This window comes from Phalaenopsis equestris, unplaced genomic scaffold (genome assembly GCF_001263595.1).
Source record: "Phalaenopsis equestris unplaced genomic scaffold, ASM126359v1 Scaffold000746, whole genome shotgun sequence".
NCBI classification, from domain to species: Eukaryota; Viridiplantae; Streptophyta; class Magnoliopsida; order Asparagales; family Orchidaceae; genus Phalaenopsis; species Phalaenopsis equestris.
Genome location: NW_018165186.1, coordinates 73,144 through 85,100, shown reverse-complemented (window position 1 = coordinate 85,100; position 11,957 = coordinate 73,144). Strand labels below are relative to the sequence as shown.

General features: G+C 32.2%; 1 protein-coding gene across 1 annotated transcript in view; it reads left to right on the top strand.

Moving 5' to 3' along the window:
* Positions 1 to 6,216: 6,216 nt before the first annotated feature.
* Positions 6,217 to 11,957, top strand: part of LOC110030655 (AT-hook motif nuclear-localized protein 10-like) — a 37,990-nt gene continuing 32,249 nt past the window's right edge. Inside the window, exon 1 of the mRNA XM_020733481.1 lies at positions 6,217 to 6,352. Within this exon, the coding sequence (XP_020589140.1) occupies positions 6,232 to 6,352 (121 nt within the window). The 5' untranslated portion in view covers positions 6,217 to 6,231. The remainder of the gene's footprint in view (positions 6,353 to 11,957) is intronic.

Here is an 11,957-nt window from a genome sequence, read left to right as displayed (position 1 = left end):
GAATTCTGGCTGACTAAACCATCAAGTGGAATTAGGCTGAATTGGCATGCAGTGAAACCGAATTAGTTTGATTTGTGTTTTGATTTAGGTTATGTTTGCGTAAGCAGTGCAGTGTCGCACCGCACTTTTAGTCATTTGGCAAAACTGTGTTATGCCTGTTTTTTTAAAAAGATGCAGTAAGAAGTCGTTTTTTGTAACTTGACTTGCCCTTGTGTAGTGGCTACTAGAAAGTTACGGTCTAACTTCTTAAAGATAAAATAAATTTGCATTTGCCACTACCGCTTTTAGAATAATAGTTCCCCTACACTGCTTCACAGTTGCTTATTTAAATAGTTGCAGTTGTCATAGACCCGTATACTTACGACATAAAGCAGACTTGGAATAATTTCATTCGATTTAAATTGCCATTTTTATTTTATTTGATTGAAGTTCTTTTTGTTTTACATGTGATGTATGTCAGAAGATTGACGGTGACAGAGTGATTATTTAGTGGTTTAGCATTGCACCGAAATCCAACACACATTGCGGTAATTAAAGTAATAGGAAGAGATTCCCCAACTTTTTACGTGAAAACTATGCAAAAGGAAAAAAAAACCCAGAGGACTTAGCCCATTTTAAATAATTCACTATATAATTGTGAGTACATAGTCTCACTCTTCTCATGCGTTAAGAAAGATGATATTACAAAGTTGATGTCCAATAATATTTTAGCAACAATAAACACTGGTCGTAAATGTTATAATTGGTTGCTATGGAGGCAGTAGTTCTCCGTGACTGTTGATGATGTTGGCTTTAGCGCCAACTGATCATAGAGTTCGTAGTTGAAAGTCAAGATAGTTGTTAGCTATGTAGGACATAGATGGTTTCTTCAAAAGCATTGATTAACAACTAAGTTTACAGCAGGGAGTTGCATGAGCAGTTAGCCATATATGCTAGAGTGGTTAGTTGTGATAACTTTCGTAGGTAAAAGAGAGCGAGTTAGAAGTTGCATGAGTTGTGCACTGTGTAGGTCGTAATTGGTCACATAGGTCGTAGTGAAGATCTGTGATGCTGTTTTTTAGGCAGTAAAGGCCAAAGTTTTGTGCTTCAGGAACTATGACAAGGTTCGTACGCCACAAAGCCTAAAGTTGGGAGCTACATGAACTATGATATTGTTCATATGCCGCAAAGTCTGAAGTTGGGAGTTGCATGAATTATGGTAATGTTCATATGCCACAAAGGCTTAAGTTGGGAGTTGCATGAACTATGACCATAGATGCCAGTTAGCAGCTGAATGAAGTTTGATAATGTCTGTATACTGCAAAGACCAAAGTTGAGAGCTGCACCAGATGTGTTAACATACATGAACCACAAAGGTTGGAGCTGAGAGTTGTAAGTAATGGCCCGTGTAAGTTGTAATTGGTCACATAGAACATTGCAAGGATTTGTAATAATTATTTTAGGCCGCAAAGCCTAAAGTTGGGAGTTGTATGAACTATGATGAATTTTCTAAGCTATAGAGACCATAATTGGGAGTCACATAAGTCGTAATAATGTCTATAAGTTGCAAAGGCTAGAGTTAGGAGCAATCTTACACCTAAAATTCATAATATTTTTGTACACATTTTTATACCTATTTTTTTATATATTGCACTTTAATGAAAGGTATTTGGGTTTTTTTCTTTCAGGTACAATCAAATAGATCAAAAATGCAAATAGATCAAAAATGATAAAAGGAGTGAAAAAAGATCAAATTTGGAGCAAAAATTAAAAAGGTTCAAAAAATTGAACTAGGGCGCCTAAGCACCCAGTACTGGCGCTTACGCGTCGGTTATTTAGAGAGAGTTATGCCTAAGCGCCAGGTACCCCACGCTTTAGCGCCAGAAGTAGTTATTTGATGATTCATTGAATTTGGATGAACTTTTGAAGAAGTGTTTGAAGCAACCCTTGGTAAAAACGTGGGAAATAGTTCATGGACATGAAAATTTATTCAGTTGGCTTTTGAAAGGAGATAACTTCTAGTTGATTCATTAAATGGAGATATATTTTAAAGAGACACCAAGGCACCTCTTGGAATTTTATTAAATAAGACTTGGATCATCAAGGGAGAGAGGTTAATCCACATCCAACAACCATCATTCATCCTATTAATCAATGCCGGCGGCGGCGGCCACCTTTTCACTTTATTTTGAGTTTTAGTTTGTTTTTTGAGTGAATGGAGAGAATTCAAAGGAACTTCAAGACATTTGGTGGAGATGATTTGAGATAAGTGTTTATCTTTGTGACTGCATTTGGTTTTAATTTAGATTACCTCTTTGTGTACATGATTTCTTTTTTTAAACTCAAGTGTGGTTATATTTTCTCAATGAATTCTGAGTAGTTTTCGTTATCTTTCCTTAAAATGAAAAGTGATTAAATATTGAAAGGAAGTTGTGTCAAATATTAGACTTCAATGTTGGAACAAGTTGTGATGATTTGAAACCTTACACTTCATTAACTTTTTGATTTGGCCAAGATGTTAATACCTGTTGTGAGAACATTTAAGATCCCAGATGGTATTATTTCAATCAACAAATGTTAAGAATCACATTTGATTTCATGGATGAGAATGTAGTTCATAGGATTGAGTGCAAATAAATAAAGAAATAAACTTTCACAGGTGAAAAATTAGAAGACTTTAGAGTGACAGGCTAAAACCCCCAATTTGATTTATAGTGTTAGGTTTTGATAGGAGATGTTAGCCCCTAGGTGGAGGGAGAAGAGTGAACTCTAAAGTGAGAGCTAGTATCTTCCCTACCTAACCGGTCTTCAAAACTATTCAAACGATATTTTGTTATAGCATCTCTAGTAAGGGTAAAGAATATTTCTGCTCCTATTTGGCATAACACATTTAGAATGCTTCCAACACAGAATTTTTATACTTGTTACTGCTTCATGATAAAGAAAAAAAAAATTATTTATATTACCTTCATCTTGTAAGTATTTAGTTAAGTTAATTAGTTGTTTACTTTATTTAAATTATCAAAAAATTACAAAAAGTATTGAATTTCATTCCTATTATAGCATCTCTAATTTAAGTAATAATATTTTGCTAAGTAGAATTTCGTTATCTAACTTTTTTTTTTGTAGAGTGCATATTGTCAATTTTCCCTATAAGTTCAATATTCGAGGCTTAATCAAAAAGTTCTATATTACTTGATAACGATACGTATACTTGCGTAGTATCTCATATTTAATTATTATAACTTTATTCTTATTTACTTCATAAAAATAAAATTTTCCTAGCTTTTGCATGGGATCAAATTTTTGACACTGTTGGAAAGTAAGAATCATTATTAAGAAAGTTAAGCATATAATCGCATAAATCACAATAAATATCTATATAGATAGTGGGGATCATGCTTTTGGCGCCGTTGCCGAGGAAAATTGCAAAATTTTCAAAAGAGGTTTTTAGAAAGAAAATTTTCTATTTTTATAAAGTCTTATTTTAACTTTAAGATTTATTATAGGAATATTGTTGTGTTGTTTTTATGTAAAGTTCTTGTTTGTGCATTTTTTTTATTTTTATGTTTTATGTTTTATTTTATGTGTTTCATAGTAATGTATGCATAGTTCAGGTTACATAAGACTTGCGCTTTAGAATTCTGAATTAGAAAAAACTATTAGAAAAATTAAAAAATTAAAAATTACTGAAAATTTTCAAGAAATGACAAATTAAAGTAATCAAAATGCTGAAAATTTAAACCTTTAATAGATTATGCAAACCCTATGGTGGATGAACTTGAAATATCTTTCTCCATATATTGAATCAGTAATAAGTATAGGAATTCTGTTGTGAAAGTATTCAAATTGTGTTGTGTCAAATAGGAGCAATATTATTTTTTACCCTTACTAGAGATGCTATAAAGAAGATTGACTAATTTAAAGTTTGAATAGTTCTGAAGACCGGTTAAGCAGGGAAGATACTAGCTCTCACTCTAGAGTTCCCTCTGTTCCCTCCACCTAGAGGCTAACATCTCGTATCAAAACATAAAACAATAAACCTAGTTGGAGGCTTTAGCCCGTCACTCTAAAGTCCTCTAACTCTACACCCTTCAAAGATTATATCCCTATTTAATTGCACTCATTCATATGAACTACATTCTCATTCATACAATCTCATTTGATTCTTTTCAATTGTTGACTGGTTGACTGAGACAACTGAGACAATACCATCTTGGTTCTTACATGTTCTCACAACAAATTTTAGCATCTAGATGGGCTAGATCAATAAGTAAATGAAGTGCATCGAATTAAATCATCACAAATTCTTCCAACATTAAAGATTAATACTCTCTAAAACTTCCATCCAAAACTTTAATTATTTATATACTTATCATTTTAAGTATACTTATCATTTTAAGAAGAAAGATAAAGAAAATTACTCAGAATTCATGGAGAAAAAAAAAACCACACTTTAATTTAAAATTAGAAATAATTTTCAAACCAACAAGAAGTCTCAATTAAAACTAAAAGCAGTTTAAAACAAAGATAAAAACTTATCTCAAATCCTCTACCAAATTCTTGAAGTTCTTTTGAATCTCTTTTGAATCTTCTCTCTTACAACACTGAAGTGAAGTTCCATTTCATTAACTCAGAGACAGTCTTCAAAGCACTTTAAGGGAGATCCTAGCTTTATGAACACCAAATTGTTCCTTCATCCCGCCATCAATACATTAAGTACTAGAGAGACGACATAGGTTGTTGCATTAATGTTGAATTACAACCAGCATTAACGATGAACTACAACCATTCTTAGTCCAAGAAGTCAAAATTCATGAAAATGCAACATATACTACATACCAATGAATTGATTAGTTTTCTTCATAGAGATACCCGCAACTACATACATGGGAAAAAGAAAAAAAAAGTGCAATAAAGAAGAAGGTTGATAAAAATGGCAACAAAAGAAAATAAAGAAAAGAAAAATTCCACAAGAAAAGGATTAAAAAAGAAATGATAACAAAAGAAAAGGATGAAAAAGAAAAACAAGAAACATCTTCATAAGATGAAGAAAAAAACCAAGTTGGGTTGATCGAGTATTAGAACAATCGAACTAAGGAGAGCCACAAAACATCATCGATAATAATCTAATCAATGCAAAGGATATTTTCAAGAACAACTGCCGCCTAACAACGATTCTTCATTTATAGATTCATCAACCGAAGGTAGGGTGCCCGTCAGATTACGTTAATATGCCCTCTGCCTGATGAAATAATTCTCCTAGAGGAAAACGAATCTTCACAATGTATTCCTCTAAAAAAAAAAACTACAGATAGTTCAGTTGGTCAAGCGACTTCTTGGTCGACTGAACGAATATCTCATGACCAACCCTAGCAGTTACAAATACGAAACAATGCTTAGGACAGTCACTGACTCACGGATATTTAACAACGCCAATAGCAGTCGCAATGTCAAAATATTTTCAATTATGTTACAAAAATATAAAGGTGTAATGACTCATAAATAACTGTAACATCCCATTAAATGAGGGACAATCAAGTAATTTACGAAACCCCTTCCTATGATCTATGAATAAAAGGACGACTAGATCTATTCTCATAGAATTGGTTCCATCTTACTTTACTCCTCTATTTGTCTAATTCTATTATCCGACCTATGATTTACTCTTTAGGTGTGACCCCGAAGTTATTTTGAAATTAAACATTTGATATGTATGTAAATCTGATATACAAAACTTTTAAATAAATAAAATATGATTTTTTTAAATAAATTCGCCGATAGATTTTAAAACGTTGCCCAATGGAAATCACACTCTTAAAATAAGTTTTATCAAACTGTATTCCAAGTATCTTAAAAATATGTATATATATATAGAAAAAATCCTGCATCCCTTGCCTCCGACCATTCGTTGCCCGCGGGTTCTCTGGTGCGCTCGCGCTTCACTCGCATGGAAGAGCGCTGTAGTAGTAACCTAGGCTCTTTCAATATCCAACATAACCTTCACGTCGTCGATGGCGACGCCTCTTCGGCCACCGCTGGCAAAGAAGTCCTCTCCGCTTCGTTCTTCTCCGCCGCCGTCGATGCAAACCCATTCGCGGTTCCCCAAGCCGTAGCGCACGGCCATCTTCAGCACGCCCGGCAGCCGCCGCCGCCACCATTGCTGCTGAGTTTGCAAAGCGGAAGCGAGGACGTCCGAGGAAGTACGGGGCGCGGTCATCTCTCCATTCCTTTTGCCTGCCGAGCTCCGCAATGTCCGGCGCGGCCGGGGCTTCACCGTCGCTGGTGCAGGAATCTCCCAGCTCCTCGTCAAGGAAAAAGGAAACCAAAGCTTCCAACTCTTTAGCTAGGAAAGCTCAGTTAACTGCTCTGGGTTTGAACTTAAAACACTTTGCATGTTTTTCTTCGTTTAGTCTGAGATGTGAATGTTGCATGCATGGCGGCATATTGTTATTTTTAATTTTAGAATAGAATGAATCGTAAAGCTCTTCATATATTTTTATTGATATGTTTATTTATAATTACTTTGCCACGTGTTGGTTATATTATATAAAAGCGGCAATGTATGATTGGTTTCAGGCTGAATTCCATTGCTTTAACTGGAACATTTGAGACAAAAAAATACTGATGTTGGATTTATTGGAATTTATTGGAATCTCTCGTTTTACATGCCATTTTTCTTTCTTTTTTTTTTTTTTGGACTTGTTTTACGTTCACGCCTAGTCTAGATGGCTTCTAATCCATATCTTGTGAAGTAACGTAGCATAGGTTATTAGATTAATGCGGTTGTTGTAGTAGTGGTTGAATTTTTAGGATTGGTCGAATTACAAGAAAAAAGGTTATTTAGTTTAGGATTATGAAACAAGTTTCTGGCTGACAACTACTTACAATGGATTGCAAGTTTTTATTTTTAATTTATTTTTTTTATGCTAAAATATGAGGGCTTCCAATGCTTTGGGATGTTAGCAAAGTGTTGGAGGTACTTTAAGTCAGGTGAGTATGTAATTAGAAATTGTGTTCTTTTTTTTTCCTGTAATTTTTAAAATGTTTTATATATTTACAGAGCAGGAGGACACAAAAGTTAGGGTGTGGTCAATTAAGTATATCTCGTTTCTGTGATGGTTTTTGGAGCTTATGGGTTTGGGAACGTAGCATGGATGTGGAAGAATAAGAAATAAGAGAGAAAAAGATATGTTAGATTTCACAAACTATAGGTATATTTGATTTGCAAATTAAATTTAAAACCTGTCTGCAACTATTGGGAGACATATGCCTTTGTAAGAGATCAAAGCTATTTCTTATTGAATCAATAGGTGAATAAATAACTATAGGGAGTATTGTTGGAAATGAAAAACCACACAAGAAAGTACTTTAAAATCTTTTCTTGAATTTTCTTTTTTAGATTATATTGGCGGCGTCATAAGATATTCCCCTACTTGAAAACAAATAATACAACTTCAATTTCAAGTATTTAAATAAATATTTAATTGCTTCCCTTTAATCCTTTATTAGGGTTGATTATCATGATTCTAATATAAATTTTTATATTTACAGTGTTTAGTTTCCTATTTTGGTGGAAAATAAAATAAAGAAGAATTAATGTTTAATTAATTATTATTATAATGGGCATTTTAAATTTATATTATGAGAAGCCTTCTTACTCGTCCTTTATCAACTCTCTATCATATGATGAACTTGCATCACAATACTAAAAGTGTTTTAGTTAAGTGGGACAATATTTCATGAGCCTTTATAAGTGAAAAGATTGAATTTTGTTGCATTTGGAGGTACAATAACTATAGCTATTGAGGTTACTAATAATGATGATAATCTTATAAGTGAAATTTGATCCGATGTAAGTGGATTAGTTTGGCAGTCACAATGCTTGATGAACCCTTGAGATTGATGCATATCATATGTGATAAAAACAATTGCAAAAAATAGATTAGGAGAAAAATTAGAAAATAAGTAATTTTTCAAAGGCTAAAACTCGTCATATTGTTTTTGGAGTGTTTATAATTAAGGAGTTTAGTGTAGTTTAAGTCAATTCTTTTTTATTTTCTAGATGAATATGGTTCTAGCAATGTTATTTCTATATATGTTAACTGACTGTGGTACATTTGTTGACTAAAGATTGTATATATGATGTTCTATTAAAATGCAATATCATACAATTAATGATGAGTCATGTCGATCTAATCAATTTGCATTGATAACAAACCATAAAGAATCATAATGTAGCTTAGGATGATTAATTTATAGAGTCAAATCTAATAATAGTGATTTTGGAGTAAGATTAAACTTAGCTTTATGCCCATTTAAGGATGGTAGGTCATCATTGGACACTCTAATATATGTTTCAAATTGTATAGGTTAGCGTTTGAGATCATAATAGGTAAATGGATCTCAAGGAAAAAAACGCTGTTATGCACCTCAAGAAAAGCAGTCTAGTCATGCATGTTATTATGGTTAGAAATTTCAAGTTGAGAGTCAGATAACATCTTAGTGGTGCATTAATCTTCTTAGTAGAATAATTTTTGTCAAGCATGACATTAGATGATTGATTTGAAATTTAAGACTGATGATTTGAGACCACATTAGTTTTGTGCTTCTTAGATGTAGTAGGAGTCTTATCAATGAGCTCAATGGATAAATGTATAAGTAACCTACTCAAAGATTGAGCATATAATAAATGTGCTACTTTCAATAATAAGACTTACAATAAAAGGTTCATTAGCATGAAAACTAAAGATAAATGGGGGTTCTAGCTCATTAGCTTATGCATCTTAGATAGTTGAGTTTTTAGTTCAGCCCAATACATTTATTTGGATGCTTACATATTTTGTGAATGGGAACACTTTATAAATCATATTTAAAAACTTATTAATTTTTAAATAGGAGAGGGGATTATCTTATGATTGTAAAGTTTAGGATATCTTGGATAATATTTAGTTTTGAAAATTTCTTTCATATCTACCTTGTTAGTGTTTTACTAATAAGTTTTTTCTTTCTCTTTCTAATATATCATTTCAACTCATTTTGTTCTTTTAAACAATTTTAATTTTGCATAGTTAGTTCATTCTGTTAACTAAAAAAAATCTCTAATTGTTTGAGCCAACATAGAACCTTGTTAATATAGTGCCACAATCAAATGTAGAAATTGTAAGTTTTTGTTTGGCGTAGGGGGGCTTTTAGTGATGTAAACAAAGGCCTAATTACAAACACATAATGAGAAGTTAAAGCGCTTTTAAAATCTGAAATTATAAAGATAAAATTGAAGAATTCTGTTTTAAATATTGCTTGACTGAAAGAATTTTTAGGTGTGAGTGGGGGGTCGCAATGTATTTCTTAAGCTTATAACTCTCTTTAGATAGCTTAAGCCTTTTGGAAAGTCTTTTTTAGTCTTATAAATACAAAGCCATGCATTTTTTTCTTAATCTTTTTTTTTGGAAGAAAAATGATTATGCAAAAGTGAAAAAATGATGCTTATGCAACGATGAAATGGAAGTGTATGGAATTATTTTCTTCGAGTCTTTAAACTTTTGCTGCTAGCTTATGTTCATAAATAAAGATAAGCATGTATAAAACTAATTAATTATGAGTAAACATCAAGAAAACTTGACTTTAATATTGCTTATTTTAATAGGTTTCTCGGAATAATTTATTACTTATTTTTCCCCAATATTTCTTGCAACACTTATGTATCGAAGAGAGGGTTAGGTTTTAATTTTGGATTATCTTATCTTTTATGTAGTATTCACTCTTTAGATGACTTATAAATTAATCATAGAATTGTAAATATAACATGTTAATATTTGATATGTTTTAGCATAAATCCTTATCAAAGTAAATGAATTTAGCAACAAAGGAAACGAAAATGTTACTTTAGGATTTGAAAATGCCTTTTTAATGAAGTAGAAGATCACTTTTTGAAAAAAAAAAATAAAAAAAAAATTGAAGAATCCTTTTTTAATGGAATTTGAAGGGCTTAATGTATTGATGATGTTGCTTCTTTGGTTTGCTAAACTTTGCTTATGAGGTATAGATGATGCCACCGAGGAGTTCCTGTGCGTGAAGGAAGGAGAAGTGCGGGATTACCTGCTTACAGCATTTATGCCACTACTGGTTTGCTGGTGTAGGAGACGAGCGAAATTGAGCTCTCGTGCGTCTCACGTAAGGGAGAAGGAAGATTACGGCTTGCGGCAATATTGCTTACACACAAAGTAAGAGAGGAAGAAGGATCTTGCTTGCTCAGTTTGGTCGAGCCGAGATCAAAGGAAGAGAAGGGAAGTTGCGTGTGTGCAGGTTATAGTGAGTGACCGAAGCGCAGGGGTGAGCTATCAGTTTTTTTGTTAAGTTTTAATTATATAATTTTAATTGATTAAATAGGTTATAATGTTAACATTTAAAGTCTTGTGAATTTAAAATAGGCTAGGTTACGTTTTGATGGTTCACATATACTAGATGTGAAGTTAGGAGTATAAAGTAAAAAATAAAGTTAAAGTTAATGCATATAGAAGTTTAAGTTATCTCCATTAAGTAAAGTCATGGACGCATATATTAGATTATTATTGAAGTATGAAAGATCAACATGAATATTATTTTCTTTTCTTTTGGTTACTATAGTTTTAAAGTGTGATTGCTCCTGGGTTATAGTCAGATTACTCATTATGGTTTAATATTTTTTTTTATGTTTAAGCTTTTATATAAGATGAATACTAGAAGCATTAATTTATATAGAAGAAGAGGTTAAAAACTAGAAATATAATTTTTATTTCTTAATTTATTTGCCTTCTTTAGTGGCTCACTTAATTAATATTTAGACATTAAATTGCTAGTGATAGAATTAGAATAACAGAAAATTTAATTCCACTATCTATTTTTGCTTTGGTTAATTTCAAGCTCCTGGCCGGGTCGTGACAATGATCTTGACTTTGTATAACTTTTTTATCACTCTAAATGAATGCAAGTAACTTAATGTTAGACTAATATAGAGTTTGAGATTTTCAGTGAAAGCAATTAATTTTCCCTTATACTTGGGGAAACATTCTTGAACTGGAAGGCTTCCATAAAGATTATATAAATAATGAGAAACTACTCTTCTGTAGGAGGCATAAAAATGGTTAAAATGTCCACAAACATATCAGGACTATAAGGTATAGTTTTCTCAAAAGTTCTGTGATAGTTCCTGCTTGTCTTGATGTTTTTATTATTTAAATAATTAAACCTACTCTTTTTGGCGACTTATATAATTTTTGCAAAAGCCTTACTTCATATAGCAGCTATTGCTGGCTTTTCCACCTTCAACGTTCTTTAAGAAGCCATGCATTATTTTGGAATAGAGCTCAGACTGAGCAAATCCGTCAAAAGGAGTACCTTGGCCATTGCTGCGTTTGTAGGTGAATTATTAGCTATTCTCATATCCTATTTAGGATGGACATCTTTGTCAATCCAGAGGTTTCTACTTCGGTTTGTAGCATGAACCTTGCTTTTATTTTTTCCATTTTTTGATAAGATGGACACGTTGTGATTTCTAGTTTGTTTCTCTATTGAACATGTTCACCTTATGAGCCACATGTCTGGCTCCATTTAATTTTTGTTGGTTAGAATAAAAAAATACCATGTTATCATAAAACTTTTTCTAGAATTAACTTTGAAAATGGGTCCTCGACTATTCGTAGCTGCCCAACTTAGTCTATAGTATCATATTTCTCCGATATGGCTATGCAACGATACAAATTGATCTAAAAATTGTCTCTCAAGAACTAAATTGCTATCAACTTTGTTTAGTTAAAGAATTAAACTAGGACTAAATTTCATATCACAGTTCCTTCATGAGAGACCATCTTGGGTTAATTTTGTGCACAAGAGAGACTAAATTTGAGAAATTTAATACTTTAAGACTAAATTTGACACATTCAAATGGTCAGGGGACTGTTTTAGGATATGTATCTATATATATATATATATACAATGTA